The following is a 22,512-nucleotide window of genomic DNA, read 5'->3' on the forward strand; positions in this document are numbered from 1 at the left end:
GTTTAAAAGGAAATAATTATGGCAGCCTCCATATCACTCTCACCTCTGGTTCACTTTAAGAGACCTTTTTCACTACCAGCATTTTGTGACCAGATTCCAATCACTTTCCGATTTCAAAATGCTAGGTACATTAACACTAATGGAAATAGCGGCAACGGTTTCCATTAGTGCGATCCATTTGCAACACGATTATCCTCGGACACAAACGTCATACTGATGCATTTATGTTGCAATTGAAGTCCTATGCTGTATAGGAGCACAGGTAAATTGTATTGGCAATTTCACCACTTTGGGATATGCCAATACAAAACATTTTTCTGCAGTTTTTTTTCCCAGAGCAAAATGCACCGCAATCACATTTTTTTTCTATGCGGAAAAAGACCATAATAGCTGTTAGGTCATGGCTAGACCAATGTGAGAAATGTAATGGGGAAATGGCCATGATATAAAATAAAAACTGCCAAATTAAATTGCAATGTTGCTCAGAATGAAAGACTACTTTTACAAATAGAGGAACATTGGATTGCTGATAGACAACAGCACAGAAATGATTTAGGTAAGGCTAGTCTGAGAAACCGGCAAAAGTTTCAAGCACTGAGATTTAGTAAGGGCCACCTTAAAAGCGCTACCGTAACGCAAAACGCTCAGCGCTTTAAGAAGTGATTTTTCTAGTGATTCTAGGCATGTGCCTAGCGATTTTTCTATTTAATCCTAGCGATTTTGGGAGCGTTTTGGTGTAGCGATTTTCTATTCTAAGTACAGAAGAGCTGCAAGTGTACTTGTTTTGTATAAAAACCGCCCTGTTCTAGCGATTTTCTACTTTCCTATACTTAACATTGAGGCTGAATCGCTTCAGAAATCAGCAGAAATGCTGCAGGCCCTGTGTTTGCATTTAGGAAAAAATCACATGGCTCTGGTGTGATCCATCTCATTCAAATACATTAGCCAAGAGCTTTTTAAAGAGACACTGAAGCGGAAAAAATTATGATATAATGAATTGTATGTGTAGTACGGATAATTACTAGAAGATTAGTAGCAAAGAAAATATTTTCATATTTTTATTTTCATAGTGTTTTTTATAACATTGCATCATTCTCTAATATTTGCAATTTACACACTACTCAGCATTCTAAATGATTTTACAGAGCAGGCTTGCGAACTTGTGAACTGTCCTCTGCAAAAAAAAAAAATACAGTGACAGTTGAGATAACAAGCTTCAGAAGACATAGCTCTCTGTGACTTTGTAAGTTGTGAAGCTCAATGGCTCTTTTGCATAGATAACTGGAGTTTCTTAAATCTTCCTGTACTGGAAACAATATTAGACTAATGTCTCTGATCCTAATGTTTTATTTCTAAGCTGTACTATTCATACAAATCATTATATCGTAAGTTTATATTCACTTCAGATTCCCTTTGAAGCGCTAGCGTTTTTTAAAACGTTCAGAAGCGCTCTTGGTGTGCAGCCCTCACTGAGAAAAGAAGTGGAGATTTTTGGAAAACAGAATTGTGTATTGAAGAAACAATTAAAGCAGAACAAGAAAAGCCAAGATGCAAATGAAATCCTTATTAAAGGACACCCGAGGTAAAAATAAATTAATGAAATAAACAATTGAATCTATCCTCCTCCTAAAAAAGGCCTTTTAATATATTCCAGTTTTATTTTATACTTTAATCTACTTTTTAAGTTTGTACAGTTTTTTTTGTTTTTTTTCAATGATGCGTTCATTGAAGTATGCCAGAGCTAAAATCTATGAACTATTGACCTTTTTATCTCTTTCCTGCTCTCAGAAGCCATTTTCTGCTAGGAAAGTGTTTTATAGTTGTAATTTCTTCTCAGTGAGGGTAGTCTGACCCGGTCCTGATTAGACAGGAACTGCCACTTACATACCTGATGTTTAACTCTTTCAAGGGGAGAAAGAAAAAAAAAAGGAACACAGCATAGTTATTTGTGTGCTAGGCACTGCACAGTACACATGTCTATCTCATCATGTCACATGTCACCTAGTGTATCCTTTAATTCACTGGTAAATTAGTGCAAATGAAGAAGCTGGTTCATTAAAAAGAAAACTGATAAATCAAAATTCACAGATGATGAACAATGCATGTGTTTACTATTAGCAAAAAGCAGTCTTGTGAGTCTGCCAGTATCTGCACTGTCACTGATGAAAGTAGCTGCAGTGGGCTACAGCCAGCAGATACACCCAGAGCTTCAAACATGGATACTGCTACACTCCTAGTGTTGGGTTTAGTAGTCACAGAGGCAGGATAGCTAAAACTAGGTTTAATTACAGGATTCACCAACTCTACTGTACTCAAGCCAGGCATGTCCAAAGTCTGGCCCTGGAAGCCAAATGAGGCCTGCCAGGCCTTTTCTGGAGGCCCCCAAAGCTCTCTATAGTTGTTAATTCCATGCAGACTGTAGCTGCGGTGTCACATGCAGGGGGGTCACCTTGTGTCACCACTCCGCACCCCCCTTTGCTTGCCTGTAGGCTATCAGCCACCACTGTAGCAGTAGCAGCCACTGATTAGCAGCTGCCACTGCTAACTGAAACAGTATTTCGGTTACTAATTCCATTGGAAATGTTTTGACAAAATGTCCATGGAATAGAGTACCTAATCATCCCATGCGAAAATACCAGGGCAGTTTCTAGGCTACTTAACTCCCAGGAAGAGGGTGTAAAAATTGTGATTATTTAGGTTGGAGTGAGTGAGCATTGGACGCTGGTCAGGCTCTGCTATTTCTGTTGGAGCCAGAGGGGAAGCTGATACTGCGTGAGGCTCTTGACAAGCGGATCTTTGGGGGTCCCAGCCCTGGATCCCGTCTGGTGAGGAGGACAGGGGAAGCCTCTTTAGGATCCAGAGGATTTTCCCTCTCAAGGTAAGTACCCCCCCCCCCATTTTTCCCCCGTAAGGTACATTTTAAAGGTAATGGGAAGCGGGAAAAATAACATACTTACCTAAGGAGAGGGAAGGCTCTGGGTCCTATAGAGTCCTATAAAGCTTTCCTGGTACTCTCACGGTCCCTTTGTTCCAGGGTTGACTCCTCCTTTTGAAACCCCCTCAGCGGGAGGCTTTGGACATCTTCAGGAGCCCAAGTGCTCCCGAAGATGGTTGGTTCTGTACTGCGCATGCGTCAGCATGCAAGAGAGTGCTCTAGCAGCACAGGCACAGTACGGAGCACTCAAGCTCCAGAAGACTTCCAAAGCCTTCTGCTGTGGCAGAGTGCAATATTCATCCGATGGATCAAATACTGCTACCGGGGGAGCCAGCACTGGAACGCGGAGACCGTGAGAGGAGTGGGATGGCTCTATAGGACCCAGAGCCTTCCCTCTCCATAGATGTCTTTTTTTTCTGGTTCCCATTAGCTTTAATATTACAAAGCGACAGAGGTGGATATAGGCTCATGCAGCCGGGCAGGGGTCCCATGCCCTCTAGGACCCATGCAGCTGCTCCACAGTTAGGGCATGATTATTCTGTAGGCTATTCTATGTGGATTTCTCTCTGAAACCCAAGAGGAACAGTGATATTTGCTCTGTACTTTTATGTTATCGACAATATTTGGATCCAACCATAATCCATTCATAATCTGACATAATTATGGATACTCACATGGGGCCCATTCATTTATTCTGCACTGGGGCCCACTTTAGTCTTTGTCCGCCACTGCAAAGCCACATATTGCCCCACTTCAATTGGCAATGAATGCAGCAGCCAGACTGATACATTCTTCTCACCGCAGCGCCTCTACAACTCCGCTCTGTAAAGCACTACACTGCCTCCCCATCAGCTTTGGGATCAATTTCAAAATCCTGTGCTTGGCCTACAAATCAGTGCACAAGACCTGCCCGACCTAAATCTCTGATCTGGTCCACAGGCACATACCAGCCCGCCCCCTCTGATCCTCCAATGACCTGCGCCTAGTTGCACCTCGCATAACTCAGTCGCACGCACGATTGCAGGACTTCACCAGGGCTGCCCCTACTCTCTGGAACTCTCTCCCACCAGCCGCCAGACTCGCCACCACCTTTAATACCTTCAAACAAGCTCTCAAGACTCACCTCTTCATGCTCGCATAACCCTCTACACCAGCACCATAATTTGTTCTGTTAGACCCCCTCTCAAAAGATGCACCTATTGTCTCCACCCCCACCCTTTAGATTGTAAGCCTCTGGCAGGGCCCTCCTCCCTAGTGTTTCCAGCTTGATTATGCAATCTTACTGACAATCACCGCTGTTGTGGACTAGAACAGTCTCTATTTTGACCTATGACACTGTATTGTTATCAAATCATTTGCATGATCTTGTTTTGTTGTGAGTTTCAGTATGTTCTACCTGTATGTTAACCCATTTATCTATTGTGCAGCGCTGCGTAATATGTTGGCGCTTTATAAATACAATTAATAATAATAATCCAACATGCATGCATGCATGCATACAGACAGAAGGGAAATTTCTGTTTTGCACAGAGTTTTAAGTAAGAGGGCTTTTTAGTCCTTGTCAGCCCCTTACACACCTAGAAGTTCTGGTTCACCAGGAGCTTGTTGGGCAATCTTTCAGGCCTGGGGCACACCAAAACCGCTAGCAGATCCACAAAACGCTAGCGGTTTTGGGTGAGGATGACAGAGATTAGTCCCAGTGCACACCGAGCGGATCTTGATGCGATCCGCCGGCCGCACCCGCGTGGCTAATGTATTTCAATGGGCTGGTGCACATCGGTGGTTTGAGGTTTTTAGCAAACTGCAAACGTGCAGCAAGAAGCACGTTTGCGGTTTGCTCAAAACCTCAAACAGCCGGTGTGCACCAGCCCATTGAGATACATTAGCCACGCGGATTTTCAGGCGGATGCGACCGGCGGATCAGCCCGGTGTGCACTGGGCCTAACTCTGGGTGTTTCATGTCCTAACCCATAGAGCCATATTAAACCTTGCCATGCACTGATAAGGACCAATCAGTCTGAGGCCCAGTGCACACCAAAAACCTCTAGCCGATCCGCAAAATGCTATAGGTTTTTGAAGCAGATTTCAGAGCGATTCTAGGCATGTTTAGAGAGGTTTTCTAAACATGCCTAGCGTTTTTTGGAGTGTTTTTGTGTAGCAGATTTCATATATTGTTACAGTACAGCTGTTACTGAACAGCTACTGTAACAAAAACGCCTAGAAAACCACTCTGGTCTAGCGTTTTTCAGAGCTGTTTTCCACTTTCCTATACTTTAACATTGAGGCAGAAATAAAAAAAAATGCTGCAGCCCCTGAGTTTGCGTTTGTGGAAAAAACAAACCGCTCTGGTGTGCACCATCCCATTCACTTTCATTAGCCAAGCGATTTCCCCCCTGCAAGCGTTTTAAAAAACGCTCCAGAACCGCTCTGGTGCTCACCAGCCCTGAAACAGTCTGTATGCATGTTGCATTATTATGGCTTTGTACAATTAACAAGCTGACACATTATTGTATTCCAAAGGTTTTGGAGGTGTGTTTAGCTTTTCAGGGACAACTTGCATATTCAGCAGCAATGCATTGTGGAAGACTTCATATGCTCACTCCAACCTGAATAATTGAAATTGCCTTCTAATCTCTATCCTGCATATGTGTTTTCAGACTTTAGGTACTCTTTGGATGAAATTTTCAGTGAGATCAAACATAAATGTTGATAAGTGTATAGCTAGCTGTATGTGAGTGGCATGTGCAGAGAATTCAAGTCATCTCTTTGAATAAAGTTTGCATTTTTTTTTTCGTTATTAGGGCTGGTGCACACCGAGCGGGTTTTTCTGCATTTTTGCTGATACGCTTTGTCAATGTATCTCAATGGGGTGGTTTACACCAGAGCGGGAGGCGTTTTGCTGAAACGCATACTCCCGGGGTGAGGCCTCGTTTCCATCTATGCGCTTCTGTCCACTTTTCAGCTACATGTATCAATCTGTAACATTGATGTGCTGATAAAAAGCGGACAGAAGCGGATAGAAGCGCACTAAGTGGAAACAAGGCCTAAGGCATTTTTGGATTGCGGAGGCGTTTCTGCCTCCAATGTAAAGTATAGGAAAAACGCAAACCGCTCTGAAAAACGGCAGTTCAGAGCGGTTTTGCAGGCGTTTTTGTTACAGAAGCTGTTCAGTAACAGCTTTACTGTAACAACATATGAAATCTACTACACCAAAAACGCTTCCCAAAACCGCAAAATGCTAGGTAAAACGCTACAGAAAAATAAGAAAAAGCGTTTCAAAATCTGCTAGCATTTTGCGGATCTGCTAGCGGGTTTTGGTGTGCACCAGGCCTGCGATAGCATTTCAGCTGAGCAGTAGTAAAACTGTCTAGCTGTTTCAGAGGTAAACCAAACCGACCATTTCTAATACCTTGTGGGTGGATAACCATAGCTCCCAACTGCCCCTCTTTTGGAGGGACAGTCCCTCTTTGGGAGCCCTGTCCCTCTTTCCCCCTCATTTGTCCCTCTTTCTATGTAAATATATATATATATATGTATATATATATGTATATATATATATATATGTATATATATATATATATGTATATATATGTATATATATATATGTATATATATGTATATATATATATATATATATATATATATATATATATATATATATATATATATCGACTAAAAAATGTTTGATTGACTCTAAACTTTATTTCCATCCTTTAAATTAATATACTAATTTTAAAACGTCAATATGAAGGAAAATGATCCAGGATAGAAAGGACCAGTGTGGTGTGAATTATAAAACAACATACCGTAATTTTCTTATGAAATCTTTATGGTATGCGTGACTAGGGGTATGATGGGGGTATGTCAGGGGCGTGGCTTGTGTCCCTCTTTCTCATCTCAAAAAGTTGGGAGGTATGCAAACCTAGTGGGAGTAAGATGTTATGAACTTCCATAGATGGGCTTTTTCTTGTGGGAACCTTTACACTGTATATATGTTTCCGGGAGGGGACAAATAGCTACTGCACTCTGTACAGACCGTACACCAGCAGCTGCCAACCGCATTGCAGAACTCTTGACGGACATGAGGGACAGCCAATGGCATGTGCGGAGGGAGGAGTTACGCCCGGCCGGTCTGTGGAAGCAGCTGTGGATCACGGAAGCAGGTGTGGAGAGAGGCACGTGTTGGTTGTTGCTAAGCGCTACGCTATCGCTGTTGCCTGGTGGGCGGGTTGGAAGTGGGATGTATTGCTCATAGCAACCTAGAATGATTTGGATACTGACATAGCTCCGCCCACTGTGCAGGTAGGGAGTATCTGATTGGCTGCCGACAGGAGGTTTGCACTTTATAACCCCAGCTCCACAAGTAAAGGTGTGGAATACTGGTTGTGACAATAGATACCAATCAAGCTTATGTGATTTTTAATTTTAATCTTTATGATAAGAATTAGGGAGGCTGACTGTACCAGAACTTGGAGCGAGTATGGTTTAGCTGGCCCAGTCCAATACCAGCACCTTCTGCAACTTGAAGCACTGTAATTGGCCGTATAGTGTTGGCATAGTTATGATTCTATCTGAAACCTTATGCCGAATGCACACAGTACGATTTCTGTGCGATAGATGGATCCGATTGATAAAATCTGTCATGTCTGATATTGCTCCCAATCGTTTCTGCGCTTGATTTCTCATTGCAGTGAATGGAAAAATATAAAAACAAATGAAGATAAGAGAATTGAGCACAAAATCGTGCGGAATAAACGATTGGGTTGGAAAATCGCACGGAAATCGTACCGTGTGTACCTAGCATAATACTGGGTACACACGATTCAATTTCCCATCTAATGGATGGATGGGTAATCTGATGGGGAAGTTGTATTGGGCATACGTGTCCAAACTGCTCCAGACTAATAACGAGATCGATTTTCCCAATGATAATCCATGCTGTTATCCGATGAGAGCAGATGGGACATGTCGGGAAAAATTGTCCGATTCCCGTCAATCAGACAGGAAATTGCATTGTGTGTATTTAGCATTAAGGGACCACTATCGCTTTTAACTGCCTACTTTTTTCGAGATAGTCTAGGGCTCGCTTCCACTGTGCTCGGCATGCGTCTTGCGAGATGCGATGCCGGCACAGCTGTGACGTGTCTCGCAGTTGAATCCTTCTAGCCATGCTAGGCACGGCTATGGGAGTCGGACGGGTGACGCGATCATTATGCTGCAGAGCCTCAGATTTGTACCCGGAAACGAATTCGAATGCTCTGCATAGAGTTCTATAGGCTGCCAAATTCCATCCAAATTCATGGCCGGGGAATCAGCCAGTTTTCACATAAATGGAAACCTAGCCTTAAAGGACCTCTTTCATGAAAATCTTAAAATTTTAAATGCATGTAAACATATACAAATAAGTATTTTCTTCCAAAGTAAAATGAGCCATAAATGACTTTTCTCCTATGTTGCTGTCACTTACAGTGAGTAGTAGAAATCTGGCATTACCGACAGATTTTGCAATAGCCCATCTTCTTATGGGGGGTGGGGTTAGGGTTTACTTTATTTTTAAAAGCACTTAGTGAATGGCAGTTGCTCAGTCCAACTGCCAAAAAAGTGTGCAGCAAAAACGGAGGCTGGCCAGCATCTTTGTATAAATGTTTTTCAGCGAATGTCTTTTAGGCCTCATTCACACCAGTGCGCTTTTGTTCGCTTCTGTCCGCTTTTTTCAGCAACATGTATCTGTAACATTGATGTGCTGAAAAAAAGCGGACAGAAGCGTACAAAGTGTGAATGAGGCCTAAAGGCCATGCTGAGAATCCCCTATGGAGAAATGGACTTTCCCAAAATCTGTCGGTAATGTCACATTTGTAATACTTACTATCAGGGCCCGTTTCCACTAGAGCGAATCTGCATGCGTTTCCTGCATGCAGATTCGCATAGACAATACAAGTGGATGGGACTGTTTCCACTTGTCAGGATTTCTGAGCGGTTTTCTGTGCAGAAAAAATCTGCACGGCAGAGCCATCAGAATTCGCATACCGCATACCGCTATGCGATTCGCATACAATGTATTTAATAAGAAATTCGCATGCAGTTTTGATATGCAAATTTTCATGCGAATTCGCGTACGATTTCGCATAAAAACAATGTAAAAGTACACAGGCACTGCCATGGTTAAATTCACATACATAGTCATCCATGCGAAATCGTATGCGAATTCACATGAAAATTCGCACACAACCGCATGCGAAATTCGCATCCGCATGCAAATTTTTTCCCGCTGCGATTCCCACCGCACAAGTGGAAATGGGCCCTAAGTGACAGCAACATAGGAGAAAAGTAACTTATGCCTCATTTTACTCTGGAAGAAAATAACTTCTTAATTTTCGCGACAGTACCTTTTTAACCACTTGCCGACCGCACACTCATACTGTGCGGCGGCAAAGTGGTAGCTGGAGGACCAGAGACGCACATCTGCGTCGCCAGGTGCCTCCCTAATTAATCAGGAAAGGCTGCTCGCGCGAGCGGCCGTTTCCTGTTAGATCACGGAGTGGGTCTCCGTGAATAGCCTGCGAGCCGCTGATCGCGGCTCCCAGACTAAATGTAAACGCAGGATACGTTTGTCTCCTTTGTTTACATTGAACGGCGCTGCTGTTACAGCAGCGCCGTAAGGCAGATCGGCGATCCCCGGCCAATCAGCGGCCGGGGATCGCCGCCATGTGACAGATGACAGCCTGTGCAGCCCCGATCACCAGGGAGGAGAGGGAGGGGGGAATTTCGCCGCGGAGGGGGGCTTTGAGGTGCCCCTCCCCCCCCCCCCCCCTGCAACACCCAGGCAGGCAGGAGCGATCAGACCCCCCCTGCACATAATCCCCATAGGGGGAAAAAAAGGGGGGCAATCTGATCGCTCTGCCTGCAACCTGATCTGTGCGGGGGCTGCAGAGCCCACTCAGCACAGATCATAAAATAACACGCTGGTCCTTAAGGGGGGGGGGGGGGGGTAAAGGCTGAGCCCTCAAGTTTCTTGAAGGCGCTGTCGACCCAATCACGTTAGTGGAATTTCCCTAGGAGGTTTCCCACTGGGTCACTTAAACCATACAAATAACCATAGCTGTGCATTCTGAAAGCTAGTGATTTACTTATCTGCTAGCTGGATTCATGAATTATTCATTACCTGTTCAGCCACTTATATAGTTCCACTTCAACCCCACTAAAGGTCCATACATGAGCTAGATTAACCTCTTCCGTACCAGCTGTCTAAGGACCAGAGACTGATGGTACAGTAAAATGGCACTTACCAACGAATCTCCGTGCAATTCCGCCACTCTCGCTGGTCACATTGCTAGCCCATCACCGCAGGTCCCTCTCTCTGCCGTCTCTATGACGGCAGAGCACTGTGCGCCTTTCAGGAGCCGCTTTCATTGACTTCTGACCTTGTCAATCAATGTAAGCTAATGGGATTGGCTTACAGTGATGACAGGGCCAGGAGCCAATGAAATCTGCTCCTGACTCGCTCACACAGCTCTGCTGTCATAGAGACGGTAGGGCGAGTGTATTGCAGTGCGTAGAGAACGGCAGGAGCGGCATGACTGCGCGGCGACGATTGTTGAAAGCTACGTCCTGTCAGAGCCGCACAGCCACATGCAGGTCATAGATTACAAGCAACTCAGTCCGGAAGTGGTTAAAGTCGGTGCACACAAACAAGTGACAATGCTTAAGTGACTTTACCCAGTAAAAGGAAATGACAAGAAGTTTAAATACGACATGTAGAATAGATTATGTCACACTGCATGCATGCAAGGCAGCTCATTTTGTTACAGCGCTGCGCTGATGATTTGGGCGCTGCCAAACACTGTAATGCAAATTACGGCTATAGCAGCGCTCAGTGATAAAGTTGGGCACCAGCAATAATAGCTAAAATTAGTCAAACAAAAAGGTTATTCAGCTGCCGGCAATAGCCCAAATTACATGTCCTCCCGAATTTCTAGATCTCAGAATGAGAATAATTTCTAATGCCATCCAGAATCTTTTTGCTATAGTAAGGTGAGCTGTCTTCTGGCTCCTCCCTGTGCCGAAATTTGACAGCGCCTTTTTTGAATGCATGCCATGCATACTCTGGAACAATGTTGTTTGAACGACGTACACACCAGTTGATTGCATGATATCTGCCCAGTGGTAGTCATAATTGATTTACCAGTTGGCTTTGCCAGAAGACGCAATATCAGCCACTCGTTTTTGTCGTTTAACAATATTTGGCTATTTTTTTTACAACGATTGTCGTCTGTTACACGGTTACAGCAATATCTGTAGGACAATTGTGCAAAAGGAAGAAAAATTGTCGACACCAAATGCACCAGCAGGACCTCAGTGTGATGGTTTAAACTCCAGTCCTGTGCCCTCGATACAACATGCAAGTCTATTCAGCAAAAGGAGTAGCAGACGAGGCACCATCCACTATGGTCAGGACTAATTTATTCAATAACCATCACCGGCACAGACATACAACAAGTGGCACAGAGTGACGACCTGACAGCCGTTTTGCGGCACTCCTGCTTCCTCAGAGACCGTTCGGTATCTGAGGTAGCTGGTGTGCTGCAAAATGGCTGTCAGGCTGTCACCCTGTGCCACTTGTTTATGTCTGTGCCGGTGATGGTTATTGAATAAATTAGTCCTGAGCATAGTGGATGGTGTTGAAGTAAGGAAGAGGAGAGAGGGGGGGTCGGCACTACAGTTCACTCTGCATGGAGAGGGATCTTGGCAGGATAAACAGCCTCTTTCCGCATAGCCAGCGTGCTCTGGCTTGATAAATACAAGTTGGTAGGAAGAGAGTAGGAAGATGCAAAAGTCGGCACTGCTGGCAACTGTGTTTATTTTCAATATATGGTACACATCAAAAAAGTTCATGTGGAACAAAGATTACACATACTGTGTTGTTGGAGGCTGTGACCTGGTGGTGGGTGCTGGGCACAGAATAGCCTTACGGCCATTTCACGCTGTCAATGCGCTTCTACGGAGGCTGTACAGCGCGAAACGGCCGTTTCACAGCCTCCACCAACACGGTATGTGTAATCTTTGTTCCACATGAACTTTTTTGATGTGTACCATCTATTGAAAATAAACACAGTTGCCAGCAGTGCCGACTTTTGCATCTTCCTACTCTCTTCGCATAGTGGGTGGTGCCTCGTCTGCTACTCCTTTTGCTGAATAGATATCTGTAGGACGTTTCAAAATACTTTTATCCATTGTCTGTTCGAGGCTTAAAAGATACGTCCAAGCAAAAATAAAAAAATAGATCTACTTACCTGGGGTTTCCTCCAGCCCCTGGCAGCCTATCTGTCCCTCGGCGCAGCTCCTGATTCCCTCTGTTGGAGATGCCAACCTTGCCTGGTTGGCATCTACTGCGCCTGCGCACAGCCAAGCTGCTCGCGATCACACTTCTCTACTGCGCCTGCGCACAGCCAAGCTGCTCGCAATCACACTTCTCTACTGCGCCTGCGCACGGCCAAGCTGCTCGCGATCACACTCCCGTAACCGGGAGCGTTTTGTGCAGGCGCAGTACTTCTGCACCTGCGCAGAACGCTCCAGGCCTTGTGACCGCGATCACGAGCGGCGCGGGCGTGTATTTGTGCAGGCGCAGTAGATGCTAAGCTGCCGGGGTCTGCATCTCCAACGGAAGGTATCTTGGGACACTGAAGCTGTGGTGAGGGACAGATAGGCTGCCAGGGGCTGAAGGAAGCCCCAGGTAAGTACATCTTGTTTTTTATTTTTGCTCGGATGTATCCTTTAATGCTGGATCATCAGAGATAGATTAAGATGTAATGGGGCCCTAGGAAAGGTAGTAGATTTGGTGGTAAGCTGAATTGGAAAGAGATCAGAGAAAGTGGAAGGTGGGCCCCTTGACACCTACTAGGCACCAGGCACCTGCCTTTGTTGCCTAGTGGATGATCCTGCTCTAATGCAGAACTAAGAAAAAATTAATTGTGACTTTAAATCACATCTCTAGGTGGAAGCTTGTCCCACCTGACCCAGAGCTTCAGCAAGTGTGTCCTGATGTGAATAGAGTGGGGGAAATAGCCAGGTGTTTATTGTTGTCTATGTCTCTCCTGAGAGAACTTCCCTTTACTTGCTGACTGTGGCTGATGGCAACAGAGTAAGAATGTGAATGGGAATTTCTATTAGTTCACCTCCTTGCTGCTTTGTGTTGTGGACAGGAAATGTGGAAAAGATCCTTAGTGGGGAATTTGACAGCCGTAAAATTCTTCAAAAGGCACCGTAGTGACATATAGTAGAATTTAGTAAATTCTTCAGAATACCCACTTTTACAGTATTTCTGTTTCAGGATCAACAGAGTAACCAAGCAGCTCAGGGTGACCCAAACTACTAGGAATGTATAGGGGGATAAGAAACTCTTCCTATATCTATATATAGCTGTATATTAAGATGTAACCCCATCTTTCCAGTTATTTTTTACCCTAGGCTGTTAAGTTGTGCAGAATTAAACCTCCCAGAGCATTCTGGGAAGCCAGGTGTTGTTTCTGCTCACTTTGTAAAGGTGCGTATACACGTCCGATAAAGATCGTTCGTTACGAACGATTCGTGACGTTTACACGATATTCAAATTAGACCGAAAAGATCGTTCGTAATGAACGATTGTGTACACACGTGAACGATATAAGTATAAAGTACTGAACGACGAACGATAAAAAAATGCGTGCGCAAACGGAAGTGACGTTATGACAGGCAATAAGAACATGCGTACTACTCCACAGATAATCATTATTGGACGATCTTTGTACACACTGCAACGATTGAACGATTATCTTTCGAAAAAATCCGCCGGGTTGGATCGGCCGGATTGAACGATAACGGTCGTTATCATCCAAAAAAATGATCGTTGGAAAATTTGGAACGCACGATTATCGGTCCGATTGTCGTTATGGTTCGTTTTCGAACTATCGTTATCGTACGTGTGTACTCAGCTTAATACACAGTAAGCAGACATTCCGTAGTGACACACCTGCCAGCAGTAAAGATGTCGCATTCATTTGTGATTAATTTAAAAATGTAGATCAGAGAGAGGAAATATTTTACAATGGGGAAACACTGGCTAAATAATTTCTAGAATTATTGTGAAAAATAAGCAATTTTATTTATTAAACTATATCCAGTAAAGTTCCTCTTCCTTCCCTGGTTCAAGCAGGAATGTTTTATGAAAAGCACAGATAAAAAGTACCCTGAAATGTATCTGCTGTCCATACAGCTCCCTGCAAATGTTCTTAAAGGGAACCTTAACCGGCGGGGAAAAATAAATTCACTTACCTGGGGGCTTTACCAAGCCTCCTGCAGCCGTCCTGTGCCCACGCCGGTCCTTCGGTGCCCTCTGGTGCCCTCGCGTTTGGCGTCATGCGGACACGCTTTACGGCTCTTTACGACGGGGAATGCGGAAGAAGAGGACGCTTTGCCGGAGGACGACTGGCGGTCGGCCGAAAACGAAACTTAGCGGCGGAGGGAGACCGGAGGGCACCGAAGGACCGGCGCGGGCACAGGACGGCTGCAGGAGGCTTGGGAAAGCCCCCAGGTAAGTGAATTTATTTTTCCCCGCCGGTTAAGGTTCCCTTTAACTACTGTATTCCCAAATCTCTTTCATGTTGTTTACACAGTCCACCTTCTGCATCTTTCAAATTTAACTTTTTATTTGTACTTGTTAGAAGACAATTAGAGCTCGTTCACACTAAGGGCTCGTTTCCACTATTGCGGTGCAGAATCGCCTGGATTCCACCGCTGATGAAATCGCATGCAGATGCGATTACCCATGCGTTTTTTGCCATAGGCGAGGGTATATGCGATTTTAACTATGTCACTGCCTGTGTGAATTTACATTGGTACCTATGCGAATTTGCGGCAAAAACCGCATGGGGAAATCGCATGCGATTTCCCTATTAAATACATTGCATGCGATTCGCATGCGATTTGCATGCATTTCACTCGCAGGCGAATTCTGTGGCTCTTTTGTGCGTTTTTTCACTGCTGAAAAAAACGCACCTCAACAACGCTACAGTGGAAACAGGTCCATCCACTTGCATTACATGTGCGAATCCGCATGCGTTGGACGCATGCGGATTCGCGATAGTGGAAACGAGCCCTAAGTCTGGAAACGTATCCGTGGCTCCGTTTTTAAAACCTGATCAAAACCGAAGCCACGGATAGCAATGTTAAAAATAGAAGCTGTCTTTACCCAAACAAAAAATGGATCCATCTGCATTTGCGGGGACACATTTTCAAAACCTCAACGGAAGGTCCGGATCTGCTGCATTTTCCCACAACGCACATGGATCCTGATACACGCAGGGGTAGTGGAGGGCAGTGCAAAAACGGATCTCCCTCTACACAGGCTATTCTTGCACACAAAACGGAGGGAGATCGCATTGCCTACTGCCTGCTCCTCCCCTTCACGTCACCCCAATAGGTGTCCCCCGGGTAGCCTGAGGGGGTAGCAGCCAGGACAGGGGGTAGCGGGCAGGGCGGCGAGGAGGGGGGTCACCCCCCCCCCTCAATCCACCAGCTATTTGCGGAAAAAGTGTAGCGAGCGAGTGATGTCACGCTCATGCGCAGAGAGTGCCCAGCGACAGGCACGCGATCAAAGACGCGCACCACCGGGCCAGCGCAGGCGTACTACTCCGGGTCATAGAGACCCGGAAGTAGTACAGGGTGAGATGTTCGCCGACATCAGCGAACGATTCCGGCCATCTCTATTGCTAAATAGCTAAACTTTTACATAGAGCTTTCCTCATGCAAAGTAATTCCATTTTAGCTGATCACGTCTCTTAGTAATTCTTGTTATGAGATCAATACTTTGCTAATGTCTTTGAAACAATGCACACAAATTAGAAGTAAGGCACTAAAATATATGGCAAAAAAAAATAAAAATAACATTGAAAACTGTAAAGACCAGATCATTAACAGTAATACCATATAATAATAATTGTCAATCTTATGTGGGCTTATCTTATGCGAGGAACACACCATACAATTTTGTGTTAGATGGTTTGATAGATAATTTCCGCCATGTCCGATCTTATTTTAGATAGTTTTTGTGATCAATTTCGCATAGAAGTGAATGGAAATTGTTAAGAAAAAATACGAGAATCGAGCGAGAAATCGAACGGAAAAAACAAAACGAAAATAAATTGAATGGAAAATCGTCCGAAAAAATGCATTGTGTGTTCCTAGCATAACATTTCCATGCGTCATTGCATCTTTCAGATAGACAGCAGCACACAGCTCTGGACGAGATGTCCAGCTGGAAATATGATATCCTGTGCATGACACCATTCCCTGTGCACCACTCACCTGTCTCCCTGCCTACTTCCTTTGACACTCCCCACCTGCTGTCTCCCCGGCTTGCACTCAGCCTCCCTTGTTTTATTTTACCTTCTCTTTCATTTTCCCTCCTGTGTTCCCTCACTGACCCCTCCTTTTCTCTCTCTCTCTCTCCAGCCACCCCCATATTTTGTACCCTTTAGCGCTTCCCCTTTTCCAGAGTGTAGACTCAGCAGTGAATAGGTTACAGAGCTGTCACCTTCTCCCAGAGACCTTTGCCCCCCTCTCATGCCTCTCTCTGTCTCTCCTCCCAGCAGGACTCATTGTGTGTGAGAGGGGCGCATGTCGATCAGCGCTGGTCTGTTGTTCAGCAGAGGGGTATGCCGCTTGAGCAGATTACAGGGGCACCTGGCCATGTCTGCTAACACCTTCTGCAAGGCACCGTCCCCAAACAGCGGATCGCCAGAGGAGGAGGCTGTCACTGCCGGCATCATTATCATTGGGGATGAGATACTGAAGGTGAGTGATCAGCTTCTCTGTATATAATGAGCGTGATAAGCGGCAGCTGCGGCTTCTGGCCAATTACTGTAAGTAACCGAACAGCTGCTAGTTTGTCATTATTCTGGTGGTCATATAGCATAAACTGACACAGCTTAATGATAATCATCACCAGAGTGTTCCAGAATAATCAAGTTCTAGACATTGTATATGCTGCATCGCATCCCAACGTACCTCATGTTCACATCAGAACCTGGACTGGGCAGAGTATGCGGACATGAACTCTCTGCTATGCACTGGATATTATTGCATCATAGGGCCGCCTAATGACAAGTTCCCTTAAAGGATACATCCGAGCTGCCAAAAAAATTAGCTCTACTTACCCAGGGCTTCCTCAAGTCCCTGACAGCCGATACGTCCCTCGCCACAGCTCTGGTATCCCTTCTTGCCAGGTCGGCATCTACTGTGCCTGCGCGAGCGCCGCTGGTGATCGCGCTCACGTGGTCTAAAGCGTTCTGCGCAGGTGCAGAAGTATTGCGCCTGCGCAGAACACCCCAGACCACGTGAGCGCAACTCTGAGCGGTGCTTGCACAGGCACAGTAGATGCCAACTTGTTGAGGTTGGCATCTGGAACGGAGGGGATACTGGAACTGTGGGGAGGGACATATTGGCTGCCAGGGGCTGGAGGAAGCCCTGGGTAAGTAGATATAATTTTTTTGGCAACTCGCATGTATCCTATAAGGCTTTTACACACGTGCAACTTTTCCGCCTAATTACCATCCAAACTTGGTCTGTTGAGCGATAGTTGGGCGTGTGTACACTTGACAAACAACTAGACCAGTGACTGATAACAGGAGGTTTGCCCAATCCAACCAGAAGATCAACTCACACGACTATTGGGCTGATATTGTGCAGTTGGCCATGTGTGTACAAGTCATTTCAACATCTTGTACTTGTTTTGTATACTACAGCCATATCTTGCAGTGGGTTGTTCCACTGCATGCACAGTATGCAAATGAGTTTGTTGTTAATTGGTGCGTGGAAAATACAAGCCATGCAATCGTTTGGTTGTGCCGTTGGGTTGATCGTGCAGACAAGCCTTAAAGTGGACCCAAACCAAACATTTTTTTAATTCAAAATATTTAGTTGCACTACTCTGACACATACAAAGATAAATAAACACTCCTTCAAGCCTATGAGCATTTCAGTGCCTGCTTTTCACCCTTCTCTTTTCATAACTAGTGTTATACAGGTGGCAGCCATTAGCAACTTCTCCTTTGCTGGACACCATCTAACCCACCAGTTTGCCGGATTCTGTCCCGGCAATATGAAAGGAAGGGCAGGGTTCCTCCAATAAATGTAAAATATTTTATATTTGTCATCATGCAGCTGAAAAAAAGGGTGCTATTTATTATTATAATTTAGAAAATAGATTTTATTTCTGAAATCTTGTATTTTTAATTTGGGTCCACTTTAAGGATGAGATGTATGAATTGTCTACTATATACCTAGGTAAAAAAAAAATCTGTCCCAAAATATACATTTTTGTTGTTGTCAATACCGCAACATGTAGTGTTTATAGGTTTCAAGAACCTTCTTGATTTATTTTTTTTACTCCTTTGTGAGCAGTTTAAGAGACACCATTTTGAATAATTTAAGATAAAAGTTGGCATTGCAATATTTACAGTAATTATGCGAAAAATCGTGCTTTTGGTAAATCAGTTTCTATTAATAGCACACAAAACTGTAAGTCAGACAGCTTAGACAGACCTGAAGGGGGCGTAGTACTACACCTTAACAGTAGCCCATTGGTTTCTTTCTTGGCCAAGATATTACTTAAAGTGGATCCGAGATGAACTTTTACTCATTGCATAATTGTGTTCCTTTCCTATTGTTTATAGGGCATTCCTCAAGCCAAATACTTTTTTGTTTTTGTTTTAATACTCTAATTCCCTATAAACTAAACAAGCTCGTCCACAGTTTTTCATAGCGTCTTGGCATTTTCAGAGTAGCAAGGGCTCATGGGAGCTCAGTCTGGGCAGGAGGAGGGGAGGTATTACTAGCCAGAGATTTCAGAGGCAGAGGGGAGGAGGAGGAGGAGGGATTAGGTTTTTTTCACAGGCTGAGTGCTGAAGATGCAGATAAGCTTGCCTGTATGTAATGTTTACAAACAACATGGCTGCTGTCGTATCACAGGAAGAAATAATCATATTCTATTGAAGCTGTTTGCAGCTAGATTTTCTGTGTAAACTATCTAAACTTTAGATAAGATATATAGACAAGTTACTTGTTATACTTAGTTTTTCATCTCGGATCTGCTTTAATGCTGGGTACACACTATGAGATTTTTTTTGCCGATCTATTGTCAGATTGATTATTTCCAACACGTTCGATTTGCTTTCCGATCCAATCTCTGATACGCTTTAAGAGATGGATTTAAAGGACATCCAAAGTGAGAGGGATATGGAGGTGGCCGTAGTTAACCTCCCTGGCGGTAATCCCGGGTGTAGCTCGGGCTAGCCGCCGGGAGCTCAATGCAGAGTATAGCGCGCAGCGGGAGTTTTTACTCACCTCCTGGGGGATCCAGACGTTGGTAGCTGTTCTCCTTCCTGTCCTCCGAGGCTCTGAATCACCTGCTGAGATCGCCGTCATCGATCTCACTACAGAGTTACAGCACCACCTGGAGGTCGGAGGTAAAATTGCAGCACTGGAGCCCAGGGAGCTGAGTGATTGCTGGGGCTGCTGCAGAGACTCTGGCTGCATGATTGTTTCCTGATTTTAGGGTCTGAAACATTTTAATAAGACCCTAAAATCCGGAAGTAATCATACTGCCAGGGAGGTTAATTCCTTTTAACCTGCTGGGCGGTCTGGACGAGCTCAGCTCGTCCAGTACCGCCGGAGCCTGCCGCTCAGGCCCTGCTGGGCCGATTTGGCTCAAATAAAAAGCAGCACACGCAGCCGGCACTTTGCCAGCCGCGTGTGCTGCCTGATCGCCGCCGCTCTGCGGCGATCCGCCGCGAGCAGCGGCGAAAGAGGGTCCCCCCAGCCGCCTGAGCCCAGCGTAGCCGGAACAAAAAGTTCCGGCCAGCGCTAAGGGCTGGATCGGAGGCGGCTGACGTCAGGACGTCGGCTGACGTCACTCCGCTCGTCGCTATGGCGACGATGTAAGCAAAACAAGGAAGGCCGCTCATTGCGGCCTTCCTTGTTTATTCTGGGCGCCGGAGGCGATCGGAAGATCGCCTCCGGAGCACCCTCTAGTGGGCTTTCATGCAGCCAACTTTCAGTTGGCTGCATGAAATAGTTTTTTTTTTATTAAAAAAAAACCCTCCCGCAGCCTGCCTGGCGATCTTAATAGAACGCCAGGCAGGTTAAACAATACAGTAGAGTCTCAGTTTTCCGTGACTGTCAGGGATTGGCTGATGCCGGATAAGTGTGCTTTCTGGTTGCTTGAGATTCAATGTTAAAAATAGGCCCAGCTCATACACTACTATACCCCACATTTTATATGAATCTTGTATTAAATAGTAGAATACAGTAATTGAAAGTCTATTAACCTTGGGGGAGTTGTTGATCCCAGTCATAAAGCTCAGCAGAGCCCACAAACAGCCTAAGAAGTGTGACTTCACCACTGAGTACTGCCGGCCATTTGTGCTGGTTGGTTGAGAATGCTGGTTAGTTGAGTTCAGGATAACCGGGACTCTACTGTACTAGTTGCCTCGCAGTCCTGCTGTTCATCTGCATCTAATACTTTTAGCCAAAGACCCTGGACAAGCATGCAGCAGATCAGAGGTTTGACTAGATTAGCTGCATGCTTGTTTCAGGTGTGTGATTCAGACACTACTGATGCATGAAAGATCAGCAGGATACCAGGTAACTGGTATTGTTTAAAAGGAAATAAATAAGGCAGTCTCTATATCCCTCTCACTTCACTTAGTGTCCTTTACCCGGGGGGTACTTACCTTGGGAGGGGGAAGCCTCTGGGTCCTAAAGAAGCTTCCCCCGGCCTCCTCAGCAGAGGGGATCTAGCGATGGAATGTCCGCTTGTCGCCGATACTCGCATGCACGCTCCCCTCACGCTCCGGAGGAAATAGTCCAGCCTGATCGGGTCCACTCTAACTGCGCAGGAAGGGGAATGTAAATTCGTTGCGGGGGTTCCAATGTAAGAATGAGCTGGCTGAGGAGGACGGGGCAAGCCTCATTCGGGTCCAGAGACTTCCCCTTCCCGAGGTAAATATCAGGCGTTTTTTTCAGTTACAGGTGTCCTTTAAAGGGAACCTGAGCTCAGTAAAATTATTTAAAAGAAACACACGATGTATCTGCAAATGAATATTACATACTTACCTCGCCATCAGTTCCTCATCAATTCCTTCCAGTTCTGACAAGATTTTGTCAGAACTGAAATGTATCAGTTGCTGTCAGTTATAACTAAAAGGACAACTGATGAGCAAGGTAATGTCCATGTTTCCCTAGGGCTCAAGAGGGCAGTATTACAGTTTACAGTGTGCTGACCAGGAAGCTGTTATGGGGTAATGACCATTTGCAAAATTGAGGACAGTTAATTCCATTGATCACAGTGGACAAACAGGACGCTGGAGAGGAGAAAGATTGATGAGTAGACTACATAGGAGCTAAGTATGATGTGTGTATGTTTATTTTGACTTTTAGTTTTCAGTTCAGGTTTGCTTTAAGGAGCACTGTTTGCATTAATGAAAGCTTCATAAGGTGGTAAAACATGACATTCAGTGTTACTGACTATAGTTTGTCATGTGATGATCTATTTTCAGGGTCACACTCAGGACACCAACTCCTTCTTCATGTGTAAGAAGCTGCGCTCCATCGGAGTTAAAGTCAGGCGGATTTCTGTCATCCCCGATGAAGTGGACGTCATTGCATCAGAGATTGCTTCCTTCTCATCTCGCTACACTTACGTGCTGACGTCTGGCGGGATCGGCCCCACACATGACGATGTGACATTTGAAGCCGTGGCCAAGGCATTTGGGGAGAATGTCTTTCCACATCCAGAACTGGTGTCCCTGGTACAGAAGTTCTTCGGAAAGTCGGATGTTTGGTGTCCAGAGATGAAGCTGGCGCGAATCCCGGTCTCCTCTAAACTCAACTACGGCACAGACAAACGCACGGGAGACTGCTTCAAATACCCCCTCATCAGCGTCCGCAACGTCTATGTCTTTCCTGGCATCCCATCGCTGATGGAACGAGCGCTGGAAGGCCTAGACCACCTCTTCCGCAATGAGAAAACGCACTTCTACTGCCGAGAGATCTACGTCAACGCAGATGAGATGTCCATTGCTGCTGTCCTGGAGGAAGCCAACACTTGTTTCCGCAGATACGTCAGCCTGGGCTCCTATCCAGACTGGGGCAACAACTACTACCGGGTGCAGCTGACGCTGGACTCCGACTCTGAGTCACGCCTGGAAGAAGCCTATAACTTCCTCATCCAACGCCTTCCCACAGGGGTTGTGGTGCCATTCGTTAAGGATCCCATGACACAGGCTGCCGCCGAGGTCTACCAGCTGTCACAGTCAGGTCAGTAGTGAGCATCCTGGATCATGCTTAAAGTGAACCCGAGGTGAGAGGAACATGGGAGCTGCCATATTTATTTCCTTTTAAACAATACCTGTTGCCTGGCAGCCAGGCATGGGCTAACGAGTAGTTACGAGTCCTTAAAGAGGAACTGTCACGAAAATCTTACAATTTAAAACACATACAAATAAGAAGTACGTTTCTTCCTGAGTAAAATGAGCCATAAATTA

General features: G+C 45.3%; 1 protein-coding gene across 8 annotated transcripts in view; it reads left to right on the top strand.

Moving 5' to 3' along the window:
* Nucleotides 1–2,591: 2,591 nt before the first annotated feature.
* FLAD1 (flavin adenine dinucleotide synthetase 1) overlaps nucleotides 2,592–22,512 on the top strand; it is a 39,878-nt gene continuing 19,957 nt past the window's right edge. Inside the window, exons 1-3 of one of the 8 annotated variants that reach the window (XM_068252515.1) lie at nucleotides 2,592–2,878; nucleotides 16,558–16,762; nucleotides 21,526–22,285. In XM_068252515.1, the coding sequence (XP_068108616.1) occupies nucleotides 16,586–16,762; nucleotides 21,526–22,285 (937 nt within the window). In that variant the 5' untranslated portion in view covers nucleotides 2,592–2,878; nucleotides 16,558–16,585. The other 7 variants (XM_068252512.1, XM_068252510.1, XM_068252509.1 and 4 more) reach the window with 7 other exon arrangements.

Source organism: Hyperolius riggenbachi, chromosome 9 (assembly GCF_040937935.1).
Source record: "Hyperolius riggenbachi isolate aHypRig1 chromosome 9, aHypRig1.pri, whole genome shotgun sequence".
Classification (NCBI taxonomy): domain Eukaryota; kingdom Metazoa; phylum Chordata; class Amphibia; order Anura; family Hyperoliidae; genus Hyperolius; species Hyperolius riggenbachi.